This window comes from Andrographis paniculata, unplaced genomic scaffold (assembly GCF_009805555.1).
Source record: "Andrographis paniculata isolate CXL003 unplaced genomic scaffold, ASM980555v1 Contig18END, whole genome shotgun sequence".
Lineage (NCBI taxonomy): Eukaryota > Viridiplantae > Streptophyta > Magnoliopsida > Lamiales > Acanthaceae > Andrographis > Andrographis paniculata.
Window position 1 is genome coordinate 765,086 of NW_026137468.1, and position 18,762 is coordinate 783,847.

The following is an 18,762-nucleotide window of genomic DNA, read 5'->3' on the forward strand; positions in this document are numbered from 1 at the left end:
AACATCTATTATCCTTGTTAGCAATGTATGGTGTGTTGATAATTGATGCGAATTCTTATCTAATATTATATTCGCATTTATCAGTAATATCGATTATTTTGTTTTCAAAAAAAAAAATTATTATTATTTAGTTTATATTTATCTATTTATATCACATTACACTTACATTGTTATTCCTTTCACAATTTACTATTCAAAACTCTTACTAATGTAATTTCATAACTTTACAATATATTTGGGTGAGTACATCAATATTTACATCACAATTAATTATAATTAGAATGAAGTCCATATCCCAATAGGTACATGTATACAAAATTTCAACATTTTTATTCTTTTATAAAAATATTACTTTTAATGTATATTTTTCACTCAAATATCACCCCAAATGCCATGCCCAAATAACTATCACTGTAAAAAAAATAAATTGTATATTTATAAGGGAATTGTGTTCTTAAATTTAGTAATTTTATCTCTAATTTCGTCTTAAATATCGTCACTAACGAAAAATAATAATTTATTAATGAAAAAATCTCATTACATAAAGCAATATTTTCTTCTTGTAGCGTGTAGTGAGCTAAACATAATATTTAAATCTCAAAATTAAAACAAACCAATCTACAGGGAGTAATTATTTTGGCTATTTTATTTTTTTTTTTATTCATGGAAAACTGCGTAGGTTACAGAACATGATCAAAACATCACTGATAATACACACTAATTTATTATTATTATTTTTTTTTAAAAAAAAAACTTAATAATAACCTAAGAAATTCTGCTGTCTCAAATCCTTATAGAAATTTGCAATAAACTCCTCAGCCGCTTCGTCTACGTAACGGTCTTCCTCACCGTCCCGTAACGGAAACGGCGAGTCCGTTATCCTCAACTGCCTCACCACCGGACTCCCCCCGAATCCCGGCAGCGCCGGCGACGCCGCCGCGGCCGAGCTACTAACCATCAATTGCGCCGCCGCCATTAGGTCTCCATCGGAAGGTTTAGAATGCTTGCGCTTGTTCAGGCGGAAAGCTCCGCCATTAGCAGGACTGTTGCTGCAGCTGAACTCGTAATCCTTAGAATAGCCGGGGAAGGCGATGTGGCGGTCGTGGAAGCGGCTCCGGCCGACGGTGGTGGCGCCGCCGCCGTAGTGGTGGTGGAATTTGAGACTGTGTATCGCCGCCTTCCCGGCGATTTTCCCGCGCTTCAACATTTGGCTGAGATCGGCGACCAATTTTGCCTTTGAAATGCTTTTCCTGAGCAGGAAGTACAACACTCGGACGATTTTGAATATCTTCTTCGTCACGATCGTCAAATTCTCCTCCATTTTTGCAGTTCGGAGCTGGAATTTGATCTCCGATTCCGATCAATTTGTCGCCGGAGAGAATCAGGAGTCCGATCGGAGAAGAAGATTGGTTTGATCGAAATGCACAGCGACGTTGAAGGTATCGGTATTTAAAGCAGGAGCAGCGTGCATTGAGGGGTTGTACGTTGGGTGTGGTTTGACCAAATTGCCCCTGACATCCATGCAAATTAACAAAGCTGTTTCATGCTAATCTCGTAGTGAATTAATTAATGGTCGGGAGATAATTACGAAAATAAATGTTAAAAAATGGTTTATTAATTTGTGAAGAAAACAAACGTGGAAAAGTTGGAAGTAATTTTTGTTTTTAATAATTAAAATAATTTTCAGACGTGGACAGTTGATGAAAGATCAAAGTGGGCAAATTAAAGTAGTAATTTGAATGAAGTATTTGCCAGACTGGGACAAGGTTTAATTAATTAATTAATTAATTAATTAAAGGCGGTTGGGGGGACACGTGTCCCCGTGATTTGTTAATAATTCGAAATTAAAACAAACCCAATGTTGTAAGGAAAGTACGATGTGTTTGGCGTCTTCCGTGGTTGTTGGAATCAAATCATTCAACAACTTAGATGTGGATGAGCTGACAAAACTTGACACGACATAATAATTTGATATCAATTTAATACAAGTTAAGGTTGAAGGTTTTAAATTTGAATTCGACACAGCAATTTCAATTATAATATATTAATAATAATTAAATGTTTATTATATATATAAAATAATTCTAGTTTAATAATTAGCTTATATTTTAATATAAGCTAAATTCAATTTTAAATAATTTAATATAATTCATTATACACATAACACTAAAATAAATACATAAAAAATAACACGATACAATAATTTTAAAAAAAAAAAGATTTGTATAAAGGGTTTTGATCCAGTTATGTATGAGTTAACACTCTGATACGATAATAAACGAGTCAACACGAATCTGACACAATAATAAATGAGCAGAGTTAGAATTGAATGATTTAACATGTTTAATGTATTAATATGACATGAATCAACTCATTGTCAACTCTAATGCTTGATTTCTATATTTTACTTTGGTCAATATTGATTTGCTAATTTTTGTTAAAATTTTGGTTTTTCTTTTACTATTTTACTTTTATTTTTATTTTATGTGATGATTTAAAATATAAAATAGATAAATTTCGAATTGATCCATCCATTATTACTAATAGTAACAAAAAAAATCCAACTCAAGAACAGGCAGCCGTGTCTTTATTATTGATAAAATTGGAAAATGTTTATTTAGTACTATAATAATGAGTACATAAAATATTGGACCTTGCAATGATTATTTGTTGTATGATTAAATAAAATGTGTAAGAATCCATGTAAGAATTTGCTTCTGATTGCAATAATAATTAAATAATAAATAAATATATAATCTGAATCTGAATCTGAGAAACCTAAAACTATAGGACATGTGTGCATGATGTCCAGTGTTGTGTATCAATCACACGCAATAATTAATATAGAGAATTGTGAGATATTTTTTTTACACTTGTTAATCACTTATGCATACGTGGCACTAGCAAACCATCCAGTCAACTCAATTTCTGGCTCAGATCGAGCCACGTGTACTGTGCTTGTTATGACTGCCTGGACTTCGACCAGTCTACGTGTCCTTCCTTGTAATAATTCATTTATAGAAATGGAGGATTCTTATCTCCATAGGCGATGCATAAATAAATAATAATAATAATAATAATAATAATAATAATAATAATAAACATTATATATTTTTCCAATTTTTTGTAATACATAAACATATTCCTTAAAAAAATATTAAATTATATATTTTTTATTATTTATATTATAATAAAAATTAATTTACATGTAAGATATTAATAAATACTTATTTATATTAGGTGAAACAAATATGTTAATTCAATATCCAAAATTCAAACTCAAATTCCACAAATAAATGGTGTATTACTACACTTTTTTTAAAAAAAAAAAAAGAAAAAAAGTAAAATACAATTTCAAATACTCCCTCCGTCCCCGTGGGTATTGTAGACACTAAAAATATATGTCTAAAATCAATTAAATATTATATATTTTGGAAGAAAATAAAATTTCAATAAAATAAATATATGGTATTTAATTATGCACATATGTTAATTTTTGTACAATGAATATCAACCATTAATGCAAAAATATGCTTAAAATGGAAGATATCGTACAAATATTACGTGCATAAATAGAGCCATAATAAATTTGGCAGCAAAATAAATTAATCTTGTTAATAAATGAAGTATATAAATTAATATCTTCCAAAAAAGACAATGATATAAAGATTTTGGCGAGAAAGGAAGGTGCACAATCAAATCCTTCAAGAATGGAAAACAGCATCTAATGGAAAATGAAAGATTATAACATCTTTCCATACACGTGGCACCATCCGTAAAGGAAGCCAAGGCCACTCATCCTCTATAAATAGGAGCCATAGCCAATTCATTTGAGACACCGAAGTTGCATCGAGAATTCAAGGAAAGGGGTAAGTCTCTATACTCTCTTTGTATTGTTCTTCATGTTTTTCGTGTCCTTCGAAGTGTTCTTCGTCGAAAGTCACTAATTTGGACAAATGATCCAATATTGGTTGACGAATCGATGAAGTTAACATTCTTCGTCGTATATCCAAGCTGGAGGAAGGATCAAAGCTCTCAAAGCCGTCGAGGAATTCGTCAAAGTCAAGGGAAGGTCTTCAAAGTTTCTCTCAAAGCTTTGAGGTGTTCATCGCGTTCTTCATAAAAGGCGCAAACCAGGCACTCTTCGATCCAAAAGTCAAAGGGACACGCCGCCAAAAGCGTTATGGAGTACTAAATCCACCTCTTCAAGGATCAAAGCTCTCAAAGCCGTTGAGGAATTCGTCAAAGCCAAGGGAAAGTCTCCAAAGTTCATCCCAAAGCTTCGAGGTGTTCATCGAATTTTTCACCAAAGCAACAACTCGGCCATTTTCGATCCAAAAGTCAAAGGGACACGCCGCCAAAGCTCTAAATGATCAAATGACTCATTTAGAGAATAGGACCCGCTTTGAATTCAAATCAAATATAATTTGTACAAATTTTTGTGTTTATTAAAAATAACACTAATTTTTGTCCACAGGTATAAAGTAGAATATAAATGACTAAAATGTCCTTATTTTTTTAAGGATTTTAAAGAGTGTTAGACTAATAATTAGGGATAGTGTGAAAAAGTAGAAATAATTTTTGTTATAAAGTGGGGATCACGACTACTAAATAAGGAAACAAGACAATTATTTTATAACAAACAAAAAATAGTAAAACAAAACAAATCTTTTGGGATGGAAGGAGTATCAATTTACATTTACTTAAAACCATTTGTCAATTTAAAATTTTACTCTCTCCGTTATTTATGTTTACTTTTTGCATAATTATACACACATATGTATATATATTCCTCTTCTCAATTATAAATCAAATACTTAATTTTCAATTATAATAATTCATCTACATAATGTAATTTAAAAAAAAAAAAAAAAAAGAAAAATCATAACTATGTAATGGCGCTAGTAAAAAATCCATTTATTATTATTATTATTATTCAAAGGCATTGTTGTTAAGGAATAATTAGACTGTAAATTAAATTAAATTAATATTTAATTAAATGAACAGGGCATTGTCAAAACACTTTATTAATTTGCTCTTTGGTGAGCAATGATTATGGGAATGATGTGTAGATTTTTATTTATAAATGTTACAAGTAATTTGATTGCAGATTATGTGTGCCAAATGGCCTACAAATGAACTTCCTTCACAAATTATTGTCCAATAAAAGGAATTATTTGATCCGAATCAAGACAAATAATACTAAAAAATAAATAAATAAAGTCTGGACGGTGACTTCAGAATTAAATTAATAATGGGTGGAGTGACAATGGGGTTAATATATAATTAATATTGTTCAATTATTGAAACCCATTTTATACAATGTTGGACAAATCAAATCCCAATCATTCATCAATTTTTTCAGTATATCATTTTCACCCAAAATTGATAATAATTATCATCAACAATAAATTTAAAAAACATAGAAAATTAGATAAAATTATTCTATCTTTCATTATACAAATTCTTTAAGCTTTTTTTTTTTTGGATTTTTTTTACATATATATTTTTACTATATGATTTATTTACGATTTCTATCAAATAAACTATTCGTTTTTAATGAAAAACTATGTTCAAATCACTATTCAAAATAACAGTCAAAACAATTAAATAAATAAAACACTATTTTCTATTGTTTTTATTTTTTTTTTTTAGAATACATTATTTTGTATGCAAATTACTATTTAAACTAAAATTCAAAATTAAAACATAAAATCAAAATAAAACCAACAAAAGCTGGGTGTGTTTGTTTGATATTTTTTTAATAATAATTTAAATGTGATATTTAAAAATAAAAAAATAAAAAAATATATTTTTTTTAAATGAAAATTTATGAAATTTGTATGGTAATTTCTATTTTTTTATAATTATTTTAAATCACTAAATAAGTATAGCCCAATAGGAATTGGATTGTTTTGCATAATTAAAAGACAAAGGCCAATAGGCCCAAATGGATTATACCTTCCAGCCCAAACTTTCATAAGAATAAATATAATATTAAGAAGAGTTTAGGGTCATGTTACATTTGATGGATTTAGTTTTAGTAGAATTGAAAAACCCTAAAATGAGGGTTTGTTTGGTTCTTTATTTCAGTTTGAAATTTTTAATTTGAAATTTTGGTTTAAATAGTATTTTTTGATATGATATTTTGTGAAAAAAAAAAAAAATGTGTTGACTAAATAGTAAGATTTTATATTTAATAAAAAACAAACAAACCCAAATATTTCATAAATTTGAAGTATACACTGCATTTAATTCCAAACACCATAATTGACTTAAAAGATATAATTTGAAATTCAGTAACTAAAAATGACTCCAAGCAAATGGAGCCTCAATTGGATTTTGTTTATTTTGATTAACAGTTTAATGTAATAATATATATTATTCATAAATAATTGTGATGAATACATAAAAATTAAGAAAATAAAATTCCCCTTAATTAAAATGGGTAGAATGCAAGGTGTATTATTTTGATTTAATTTATATAAATTGTCAGTAGTTAACCTACATGCAGTCCAAGTAATGTAAATATATACACCCAGTCAAAATTTAGGAGATATCCCAACAACCATATAAATATATATATATATATATATTGAAATTAGTATTAAATATGATAATTTAAAAAAATAAAAATAAAAATGAAATAAAGTGTAAAATGAAGATATAAAAGAATAGAGCCAGTGATGTGCTAAGAATATTATATTTGTCTAATAAATTTCATTTTTAAAAAATATAAATGATATTATCATGTTGAAATCATGCTTATGCAAATATTAAAAAATATATATATATATTAATTCGAAATAAAAGATATTGATTATCTAATAATTAAGTTGGATTGAGGGGTGGCGGACCTACCTAATACAATCGAATTAATTTATATATAATAAAATCATTAATTCAAAATTTTCCAAAAGAGAAGACTCCAGTGGTTCTGGTGTGCATGCCCAAAACTGATCAATAAAGAAACACTAATTTAATTATTCACCTAATTCAAATTATAATAATCTTTTACATCATATTACAATATAATTTATTTAATTTTGTGTTACATGGATATATATATATATATAAATGTAAAAGGAATTTGCTTTCACTCCAAAATTTCCACTCTACTGTTGTGGGATTTCATCATAGGTATCTCCTTTGTTAGGTGAACTAGATTGGCCCTTATTTTCTTCCCAATTATTATATTTATAAGTATTATTTTTAGGATCAATTAGTAAATAAATAATTGTATTCTTTATTATACTTGTAGCAATTTTATTGGTGGAATCAAAATGTGTGAATGCAAATTATCCTCGCATTATATATATATATATTGTATTATGTTAGCAGCATATCATATATATTGTGTGGACTATTATTATGTATTGTTAATTTATGTACTATTTTATATAAATGATGTGATGTTTATCTATATTGTTTGAATATATCTACTTTTTTTTATATATTATTTATATATATATTTGATGTATTGTCAATAAAATATTAGTGCATATACATAGATGATAAGGTGGGAGCTAGTACGTACATAGAGAAAAGGGACCATAAAATTCAACGTGTGTGGAAAATAATGAGTCCTAAAAAGTCCTCGATATGACAAACTATGTAAGAACGATTACTTTGGTCCAAAATTCATCGACCATGATGAAATGCTTAAGTCATTTTTCTTGTATTATATATATATATATATATCATGGTCGGAATTAACAATTATTAATATTATTATTATTTGTTGATATATGTTTAATACTTCATCCGTCTCAAATAAGGTGCAATATTTGTTTTGGATACGAATTTTTAGATGGGTACTATTAAATAGAATAATTTAGAAATCAGATCATGCGATGGTGAAAAAAAATATATATTTTATTTTTTTATTTGGGTGATGTGATGAAATAAATTAGGGGATAAATATTAAGTATAATTAATTATTTCCTATTTTAGAAATATTGCAGGGTGTTTGGGACATAAAAAAAAAAAATGTTGCACTGTGTTTTGGGACGGAAGGAGTATTTTTTAAATATATATCTTCCCATGATAATTCAGTGTTTGGATAGATGATGATTAGGATAAAAATCACAAATATACATGTTGTGTGTTGTGTGTTTAAAATTTATGTATATAAGTATATTGTGTGTTTAAAATTTATGAAAGTATTAAAAAAAACTATAGAATTAATAATAATAATTTTAGTGTGATGTTTCTATATATATAATCCAGCTCCTGAACTGTGTTATGGGAAACACCTGTCAATATTTAAAATAACAATCTTGTTTAGTATATTAATTAAAAATTATTGATTTTATTTTAAAGCTACTGACTATTAATATTATCTTTGATTAATAATTAACCTATGCTTTTATCTCACTCATATTCGAACATGAATAATAATGCCACTTATAAAATTTAAACAAGAGTTAATTTACCACATGCAATGTATGCGCGTGTATACATACAGTTAATGATTTGATTGTTTGTAAATATAAAATTAATATTCAAAGTAATATTTTTTTAATTTTTTATTGATTTAAAAATAAAAAAATACAGGTAAAAGTAAATCAAACCTCGATTAGGACAAGTAATTTAATTCATTCGTAAAATATTTCATTAATCAATACTAAGCATCCTCATTATCGACACATAACCGCTTTTAAAAAAATAAAATTATGATGTGAAAATCCGCAGCAACTATTTTTCGAGTGCGTACTGGGTAAACCTTTTACCGAATAAAATAAATCATTATATATATATATGTGTGTGTGTGTGTTGCAAATAATCATTTAATTAGTTTATATGTATGTATAAACCCTAATTCATATATTTCTTGGTGACCTATTCACTTATTATTGGTAAGTGTAAAGGTAACATCCATTTACTTAAATGCCAAACAAAAAATACCAAAACATGTCAGCTTTGTAAATAAAGATGAATCAATGATAACAAAGTTCAAAATTAGAAATATATATAATAAATAAAATTTGGTGATATTATTAAATTAAATTAAATATAGTTATCATATATATTTCCATGCAAACTAACTCCCACACAGACCAACCCCCACTCACCTATATATATATATATATTCCCTCAACCTTCTTTGAAATCATTGCCCCAATCCAAAACCCTAATTTCATCAATCTTAGAAAGATTAATTCGACTTTAATTTAATTTAGGGGAAATTAAAAATTAAAATGGAGGAGATAATGCGGGCATCACGGCGGCAGAGGAGCGGCGGCGGGGGGCGGAGCAGTAACTGGAGCGTGGAGGAAGTTTTTTCCGGTGGGAGGCGCAGCGGCGGAGCTGAGGAAGACGAAGAGGCTCTCCGGTGGGCGGCGCTGGAGAAGCTGCCGACGTACGACCGGCTCCGGCGGACTGTCCTGAAATCGTTCGTGGAAACGCCGAATCGCGGGAATGTTAAGGTTGTCCACAAAGAAGTCGATGTACGGAAGCTGGATGTAAACGAACGGCAGGAATTCATCGACAGATTCTTCCGCGTCGCCGAGGAGGACAACGAGAAGTTCCTCACCAAGCTCAGGAACAGAATCGACAAGTAATTAATTATTAGTATATAATTAATTCAATTCAAATTGTTTAATTAATTATAATATTAGAATTTAGAATTGTCTTGAGAATCAAGCTAGCATGCAATGTCTGAAAACGAAGGACGACCTGTAATGATCGATTAGGGTTGGAATTACGCTTCCGACGGTGGAGGTGAGGTTCGAGGGGCTGACGGTGGAGGCGGAGTGCTTCGTCGGCGACAGGGCGCTGCCGACGCTGGCCAACGCCGCCCGGAACATCGGCGAGACGGCGCTGGGCTGGTTCGGAATTAGGCTCGCTCAGAAAACGAACCTCACCATTCTTAAAGACATCTCAGGCATCATCAAACCCTCCAGGTACCTATATATATATGCAATAACAAAATATTATTAATTAATTATTATCTAAATTTATTCTCATTATTATTTTTGTTATTTATAACAAATACCATTAACTTTATTAGATTCATGGTTCCTCTTTATTTTTATTTTTATTTTTTTCATGGACAAAAGGAAATATTATATTATGAGTTTTATTTTATTTTATTTTTAAATAATGTGACAGGATGACCCTTTTGTTGGGGCCGCCGTCGTCGGGGAAGACGACTCTTTTGCTGGCCTTGGCAGGAAAATTAGATCCTACTTTAAGGGTATATTTAGTATTTTAATTTAATATAATTTATTATTAGAGGGTTTATATATATATATATATATAAATTAATGATTTAATTTGGTATGCATAAAGTAGACAAGGGGAGAAATAACGTACAACGGACACATGCTGGATGAATTTGTGGCACAAAAAACGTCTGCATACATTAGCCAAAACGATGTTCATGTAGGAGAGATGACCGTTAAAGAAACACTCGATTTCTCTGCCAGGTGTCAAGGGGTTGGATCAAGATACGGTATTATTCTATTTTTAAATATTCTACTCGATTTATTATTTTAGTTTATCCAAAAAAAAAATGTGTTCATGTTATATTTGGTTAACAAAATTAAATATTTTTTTAAATTCTTACTCACTATTTATTCTCCATTTACATTATTGTCACTGGCCATACATATTTTTGGCACTCAATCTATTTATTAAGTAAAAAAATTATACTACTAAGATTAAAAAAAAAAAAAAAAAGTAAATTAGAAAAATTAATAATACATTAAAAGAATTGGAATCGATCATAGAGTATTTAATACTCCCTTAGTCTTAGGGTTTATTCTTTTAATATTTTTCAAATCAAACTCAACATTATTTGTTTGATATAATTTTTAAATAAACATACACTATTTTATCTTAAAAAATATTACATCAATATATTATTTTAAAATTCAAACCAACATTTTATTTTAAATTAATTTCAAATTGCAACCAAACAAACCCCAATGTCTTTGTTAAATTTACTTTTAACATGTTTTTTAAGAACATTTCATTAATTTTGTTTATCTTTATTCTTGTTTGAAATAGTTTTATAAATGGTATTTCAGATAAGAAAGGCAATTTATTTTAGTTAAAATTCATGATTTTTTTTTTAAAAAAGATATTTTTTAGTTTTGATTTTAACTAATTTGTGTGTAAATTTATTGGGAAAATAGATCTGTTGAGTGAGCTTGCAAGAAGGGAAAGGGAAGCTGGAATTTTTCCAGAGGCTGAAGTTGATCTTTTCATGAAGGTCATTTTTAATATTTTGCATGGATTAAATTTAAATCTAATTATAATATATATCTTTATTAATTTAATTTGTCATGTACAGGCAACTGCTATGGAGGGAGTAGAAAGTAGTCTTATTACAGACTACACTCTTAAGGTAACAAAAATAAATAAATAAAATATTACAAAAGTCAAAGATAATCATAATATATATATATATATATACACATCGAATGTAATTAGTGGAACCAAATTCATTTCATACAATTTGAAAGATTGGTTCCAACAACTATTACATATATATATCTTTAATTTTGTGTCAAAAATCAATCCTCACCAACTCCATGTATCTTATCTTCATCACACAATGTTTTCAGTTGGGCCATCAAGAAACTCACCAATTTCAAAATAAATAAATAAAAACTTACCAACATTATTGACAAAAGTAAATGAAATAAAATAAAATTGCAGATATTGGGGCTGGATGTTTGCAGAGACACAATTGTTGGAGATGAAATGATAAGAGGAATTTCAGGAGGCCAAAAGAAGCGTGTCACAACAGGTAAATTAAATTAATTTAATCCATATATATATAACACAAAATAATTTGATAAGAACACAAACAATTATTAATATTATTATTATTATTATTTGACTAAATCAAATTAAAGCACTTATTAGTGGAATTACCAAACATGGAATGTGACAACCAACAACTAATCTCCTGTTTTTTTTTTTTTTTAAAAAAAAAAAAACTAGTCAAATTACTTGTGTTCTTTTAAGGTCTGATTTTATTTTATTTTATTTTCATGTAATTTATGATAATTGTATATTAAAAAATTGAAATAAAATTCTATATGAACACAATTATTATTTCAACAAGCAACAAGAGGGTCCCCATAAACATAACTGGTAATAAGTCCAGTCCACTTTTTAGTATACATATTTTCAAGCTGAACTCACCTAACACAACCACACATATTTGTTTTTGTTTTTGCCATTTTGGGTTTAAAATATTAAATAAAATGTTTTAAATAAAGAACATAAAAAAATAATAGTTGAACAGTATAATATTTCGAATGAAAAATATGCATTAAATATTTATGTCTTAAATAGTACTTCATCCCATATATGACATTACTAACAATGTAGCCATGTAAATTAAAGAGTAATATGATTAGTAACAATAATTATAATACAATATAAATAATTATAAATAAAAAAAAAAATATATATATATACTAAGTAAGATTAAAACGTTTAAAATATAATAAAAATGTGGACACTCATTTTTATCAATTCGATGTTTTTTCTTTTTATTTTCTAATAACTATATTGTCATAGATAATGGGTGAAGAAATAAAAAAATAATAAATAATAAAGCTATTATATTTTGTAGTATATATAATATATTTTGATACTTTAAGCCTATAATAACTTCTTTTTTTTGGTTTTATACATGATTAAATTTCCTATAAACTTATGCTTAAAAAAAAAAAAAAATGGGTTTAAAAAAATGTATCCCCTAATACAATGAATTGATCTTGTAACATACATCATCATCTCTACACTTAAATGGGTTTAAAAAAATGTTACATTGTCCGCATAGATAGATCTTTTCTAAGTTTTTTAATTTTACAAATAATAAATAGAAAAAATCAAATATTAGATGTAAATATTTTGTAAAAAAGAAAACGATATTTCATGCGATAATTTTCGAAAAACAAATGTCATACATAAACAAATTACAAAGATATCATTTCTCTAGCATTCAGAACCAAAAATCAAACAAACTAAAATGCAACTTCTAAGGTTAAAGAAACTTACCATTGTCCATGTCTACCAAGTTTCTGAGCTGCTAAGGATGTAATGTAATACAGGAGAAATGATCGTCGGCCCGACAAAAACACTATTCATGGACGAGATATCGACGGGCCTCGACAGCTCGACGACCTTTCAGATCGTCAAATGCTTGCAACAAATAGTGAACCTTACTGAGGCCACGATTTTCATGTCCCTCCTACAACCAGCCCCGGAGACATTCGATCTCTTTGACGACATCATTTTATTATCCGAAGGCCAGATCGTCTACCAGGGCCCGAGACAAAACGTCGTCGAGTTTTTCGAAAGCTGCGGCTTCAGATGTCCTGAGAGAAAAGGAACTGCTGATTTCTTACAAGAAGTGAGCTAATAATATATAATACGATCCTCAAATAATCGAATCGAATAATTATAAATTTTTTCGACAGGTGACGTCGAGAAAAGATCAAGAACAATACTGGTCGGACAGAAGCAAGCCGTATCGATACATACCGGTCAGCGAATTCGCGAGGCGATTCAAGCGATTCCACGTAGGGTTACGTCTCGAAAACGAGCTTTCGATACCTTACGACAAAAGTCGAAGCCACCAAGCGGCGCTGGTGTTCGAAAAGTACACCGTCCCAAAAATGGAGCTCCTGAAGGCGAACTTCGACAAGGAATGGCTGTTGATCAAACGAAACTCGTTCGTCTACGTGTTCAAGACCGTGCAGATATTCATCGTTGCTGTCATCACGTCGACTCTGTTCTTGCGGACTCACATGCGCAGCCGCAACGAACAAGACGGCGCGGTGTTCGTTGGCGCGCTTTTGTTCAGCATAATCTGCAATACCTTCAACGGGTTCGCCGAGCTTGCCCTCACGATACAACGACTTCCCGTCTTCTACAAACAACGGGACCTTCTTTTCCATCCGCCGTGGGCTTTTACGCTGCCGACGTTTCTGCTGAGAATTCCGATCTCGATCTTCGAAGCGATCGTTTGGATGGTCACGACGTACTACACGATTGGATTCGCCCCCGAACCTAGCCGGTATATATATACACACATAAATGGATCAAATTCTATCACAACAGAGGTGTTCTTACCATGTTCTTGTTACAATCTTTAGATTCTTCAAGCAACTGCTGCTGATCTTTGTCATCCAGCAAATGGCTGCGGGGATCTTCCGGCTCACCGCGGGAATATGCCGAACGATGATTATTGCAAACACCGGCGGTGCGCTTACGCTGCTGCTCGTGTTCCTCTTGGGCGGCTTCATCCTGCCTAGAGGTTAGTGATCGAATATAATGAAAAATATGAAATCAATTATTTATCGTAACAGCTATTTTCGAATGCAGACAAGATCCCGGACTGGTGGGGGTGGGGGTTTTGGGTGTCGCCGTTGAGCTACGGGTACTACGCCGTTGCAGAAAACGAGATGTTCTCGCCAAGATGGATGAACAAATTGGTAAGTTTCAATTTTCAAACAATGGATTAAAGACTGCATTTTTACGGGGGGAAATCGAACTAAAATGTTCGATCTTGTCCAGGCCTCAGACAATGCTACAAGATTAGGGGTGGCTGTTTTGAACAACTTCAACATTTTCGTCGACAGAAACTGGTATTGGATCGGGGTGGGCGCTCTTACGGGGTTCATACTACTCTTCAATGTTCTTTTCACTCTATCGCTCATGTATCTAAATCGTAAGTATCGATGATCTAGTCAACCTACTGTGTTAGTAATCCATAGCTAAGTTCTTTGTTATCCTACGACACAACAGCTCTTGGAAAGCCACAAGCAATCATATCTAAAGAGGAAGCACGAAAAATGGAATCGGAGCAAGAAGGTACGGATGAATCGCCGAGACTTAGAACAGCAAAGTCGAAGAAAGATTCCTTTCATCGATCCCTGTCTTTGACCGACGGAAACAACTCAAGTAAGAAACAATATTTATTTGTCACTTCATACTATCGTTGTACATGCTAATCGAATGTTTTCTTATTGTTTTAGTGGAAATGGTAACGCAACGTATGAGCAGTCTTTCGAACGTCTACGGCCTAAGTAGAAACGACAACTCGACTCTCGGGACAGAGAGAGCAGTTGCGCCGAAGAGAGGAATGGTTCTTCCATTCACTCCTTTAGCCATGTCTTTCGACAGCGTAAACTACCTCGTGGACATGCCACCGGTGAGAATAATTTACGCTGATTTTAGCTCAATCGACTATTTTTATATCGTGACGACAAACTTGTTCTGTTTTTTCACAGGAAATGAAAGAACAAGGTGTGACAGAGGATAAGCTTCAGCTACTTAGGGAAGTGACGGGCGCATTTAGGCCGGGAATTTTAACTGCGCTGATGGGAATCAGCGGAGCAGGTAAAACTACGCTAATGGATGTTTTAGCCGGGCGAAAAACGGGTGGATATATTGAAGGGGATATTAGAATCTCTGGATTTCCGAAAAATCAAGAAACTTTCGCAAGAATTTCTGGATACTGTGAACAAAATGATATTCACTCACCTCAAGTAACCGTGCGCGAATCTTTGATTTACTCCGCGTTCCTTCGGCTACCTAAAGAAGTTAACAAAGAACAGAAGATGGTAAGGCCTCTTTCTGATCATTACTCGAATGTAGAGTCAAAAACTACAATTGTTTAATAAGTAAATTCAAATAAGTAAATTCAAAAAACTTGCTTACGTCGACTGCAGGCTTTTGTTGATGAAGTGATGGAGCTCGTCGAACTAGACAATCTCAAGGACGCCATTGTTGGGATTCCGGGAGTTACTGGATTGTCGACAGAGCAGAGGAAGAGATTGACTATAGCAGTTGAACTTGTCGCCAATCCTTCGATTATTTTCATGGATGAGCCAACTTCTGGTCTTGACGCAAGAGCAGCAGCTATTGTGATGAGGACAGTGAGGAATACGGTTGACACGGGGAGAACTGTGGTTTGCACGATTCATCAGCCGAGCATCGATATATTTGAAGCTTTTGATGAGGTAATAACAAAAAAGATGCATAGATTTGCTTAATTATCTGTAGGAATATCGAATATTCGACAATGTTTTTCGACTTTGCGATAGTTACTTCTAATGAAAAGAGGAGGGCAAGTGATCTACACGGGACCATTAGGCCGCCACTCGCACAAAATCATAGAATATTTCGAGGTATGAAATCGAACAAATTTTGTCAACGCTATAAAGAAAAAAAGTACCTAGTGATGCTGCTGTCGAATGTAGGCGATTCCCGGAATACCAAAAATCAAAGAGAAATACAATCCGGCGACATGGATGCTTGAAGTTAGCTCGATGGCGACAGAAGCTAGGCTCGGAATGGACTTCGCGGAATACTACAAGACAACAGAGCTGTATAAGTAAGTGACGAAAATTAAACAAAGTCCGGATGTACATTAAATTCGAACACGCTGATCGATTATATGTTCATCGCTACCTAGGCGAAACAAAGATCTGGTAAACGAGCTGAGCACGCCGGCTCCAGGAACAAAAGACCTGTTCTTCAACACACAATACTCGCAATCGACGTGGGGACAATTTAAGTACTGTCTCTGGAAACAATGGTGGACTTACTGGAGAAGTCCGGATTATAATCTTGTCCGATACTTCTTCACCTTGGCGTGTGCGCTTCTTGTCGGGACAATATTCTGGAGAGTCGGCACGAAAAAGTTCGACGCCATTTTTTTCAAAGAACACTTCTTTTTCAACCTTAAGCTGTATTCACTGATTTCACTCATTCCATTTTTTTTTCGAGTTCAGGAGCACAGATACAGATCTTTTGACGATCATAGGAGCCATGTATGCTGCCGTGTTGTTCGTCGGAATCAACAACTGTTCGACGGTGCAGCCAGTCGTAGCAGTCGAAAGAACCGTGTTTTACAGGGAAAGAGCTGCGGGGATGTATTCTGCGCTGCCGTATGCCATGGCACAGGTGAAGCTTATATTCTCGAATCTGTTCGAACCAGGTGTTGAACATCTCGAATTTAAGATTTCTTCGGCTGTCTGAAATGCAGGTCGTCGTAGAAATACCATACGTGCTAATTCAGGCGACATACTACACTCTAATAGTGTACGCCATGGTTAGCTTCGAATGGACAGCTTCCAAGTTCTTCTGGTTCTTCTTCGTCACATTCTTCTCCTTCCTCTACTTCACATACTACGGAATGATGACTGTTTCCATCACGCCGAACCACCAAGTAGCCGCGATTTTCGCAGCAGCCTTTTATGCACTTTTCAATCTCTTCTCCGGCTTCTTCATCCCCCGACCGGTAAGCTATTTTTCACCTCAAAAACATCGGCATCAGATAAAAATGTGTATTCATCGACAGTAACTTTTTCAAAACTTGAATTCTCAGCAAATTCCGAAATGGTGGGTGTGGTACTACTGGATATGCCCCGTGGCGTGGACAGTATACGGGCTGATCATCGGGCAGTATGGAGATGCACAGAATACCATCACAGTAGCCGGAATGTCGACACAGCCGACAATCCAGAAATATATTCAAGACCACTTTGGATATGATCCCGACTTCAAGGGCCCGGTCGCGGCAGTCTTGATCGGATTCGCAGTCTTCTTCGCCTTCATGTATGCTTACTGCATCAAGACATTGAATTTTCAGATGAGGTAAGAAAATGTGTGTATGCAAGATTCTTCCTGCAATCTGTACAGATGTTTTGAAGCGTTCTACACCATGAAAACTATAGAGATCATGTCCTCTGATCTTGTCTGTCTACAAAAACTTTGCATTAATCAGATGTTAATTTTACTTCCTATTTACATTTCTTGAACAAGAAATGAAAGAGAGAAGATATAGTTATGATTTTGCTTATGGACAAAACGTCGAACACCTTGTGTGCATCCGAAGGATTCTGCTACAAAACGAACCCTAATTAAATTCAAGTTTCCCCAATCAAATCAAATCCCTTAAACCCCTAATTAAGCAGACATCTTCATGGATTTCGATTCGAAAATATTTTTCACGTGAATTCAGACAGGACCATATTGGATTGCAACTTCACCATGAATTTAATTACCAATCCCAGAAAACAGTGAATAATTTGAAACCTGTTTTGTTGCATCTAATAATAATGTTTTTGTCGGACCACATTTCCATGGGACAATGAAAAGGTGAGAAGATAAGCAGCGAGTAGACATGGCAGCACATCCGCCACAGAAATAAATTTTCAGACACCCCACAAATGCACACTGTCAAAAGATTGAGGACGATGTAATGACAGCCAAAATGGTTGGTGGGTCAGCTCAGTGTGCGTCGTAAGGACGATAAGATCGATGACTTCGACGCCGACGAGGTGATAAGATAACCCATAATTAGGTTCGATTATCTCAATTCGTGCAATCGACATTAGTAATATATGATGCGAATTGCCTATATTTTTATATGTTTTTGAGTTTTGGATTGGAATTTAACGAAATTCTAAACAAATTATTCAAAACGATCGAACAAACAAATTAATTTTCAGTCAGTCAAAATTGTTTAGGGATAAGGGGACCGTGGATAAAATTTAAAGAATATTGGTATAAATTTTTATCAATAATTAGTATAAAAAATAATAGCATTTGATAATAATAATTATATAAAAACAGATGTAACTTTAAGGTGATATGTCTATTTATTTTAAAACTGACAAAAATGATAAATAATTGTTTAAAATAGGGTACTGTTTTCTATGGTATATCAAAGTATTATTTAACCAAAAATTTAATATTTCGTCCAATAACAAAATATTTATTTTT

General features: G+C 32.2%; 2 protein-coding genes and 1 long non-coding RNA gene across 3 annotated transcripts; 1 reads left to right on the forward strand and 2 right to left on the reverse strand.

The window, feature by feature from the left end:
- Window positions 1-754: 754 nt before the first annotated feature.
- LOC127239222 (uncharacterized) lies at window positions 755-1,321 on the reverse strand. Its single transcript, XM_051257280.1, has one exon. The coding sequence runs from the start codon at window positions 1,319-1,321 to the stop codon at window positions 755-757; it is 567 nt and encodes a 188-aa protein (XP_051113237.1).
- Window positions 1,322-9,164: 7,843 nt separating this feature from the next.
- Window positions 9,165-17,780, forward strand: LOC127266086 (ABC transporter G family member 35-like). Its single transcript, XM_051296209.1, has 22 exons — window positions 9,165-9,559; window positions 9,696-9,905; window positions 10,114-10,198; window positions 10,297-10,456; window positions 11,142-11,218; window positions 11,300-11,353; window positions 11,668-11,758; window positions 13,077-13,378; window positions 13,446-14,044; window positions 14,124-14,284; window positions 14,353-14,462; window positions 14,545-14,698; window positions 14,776-14,931; window positions 15,006-15,181; window positions 15,261-15,593; window positions 15,702-15,992; window positions 16,077-16,160; window positions 16,233-16,366; window positions 16,448-16,675; window positions 16,767-16,938; window positions 17,021-17,275; window positions 17,363-17,780. The coding sequence occupies exons 1-22, from the start codon at window positions 9,201-9,203 to the stop codon at window positions 17,633-17,635; spliced, it is 4,464 nt and encodes a 1,487-aa protein (XP_051152166.1). The 5' UTR covers window positions 9,165-9,200; the 3' UTR covers window positions 17,636-17,780.
- Window positions 12,934-18,240, reverse strand: LOC127266095 (uncharacterized). The gene is made up of 6 exons (XR_007842077.1): window positions 18,073-18,240; window positions 16,444-17,601; window positions 16,208-16,342; window positions 15,691-15,936; window positions 13,510-15,564; window positions 12,934-13,343 (listed from the first exon to the last, which is right to left on the reverse strand). It is a non-coding gene; the product is annotated as an uncharacterized LOC127266095 (long non-coding RNA).
- Window positions 18,241-18,762: the final 522 nt, after the last annotated feature.

Excerpts from the sequence above, each read along its gene's own strand:
- LOC127239222 (XM_051257280.1), bottom strand. The coding sequence starts at position 1,321 with ATGGAGGAGAATTTGACGATCGTGACGAAGAAGATATTCAAAATCGTC.
- LOC127266086 (XM_051296209.1), top strand. The coding sequence starts at position 9,201 with ATGGAGGAGATAATGCGGGCATCACGGCGGCAGAGGAGCGGCGGCGGG. Across the intron at positions 16,161-16,232 it reads AAATCATAGAATATTTCGAG|GCGATTCCCGGAATACCAAA; the intron begins GTATGAAATCGA and ends TGTCGAATGTAG. Across the intron at positions 17,276-17,362 it reads GCTTCTTCATCCCCCGACCG|CAAATTCCGAAATGGTGGGT; the intron begins GTAAGCTATTTT and ends TTGAATTCTCAG.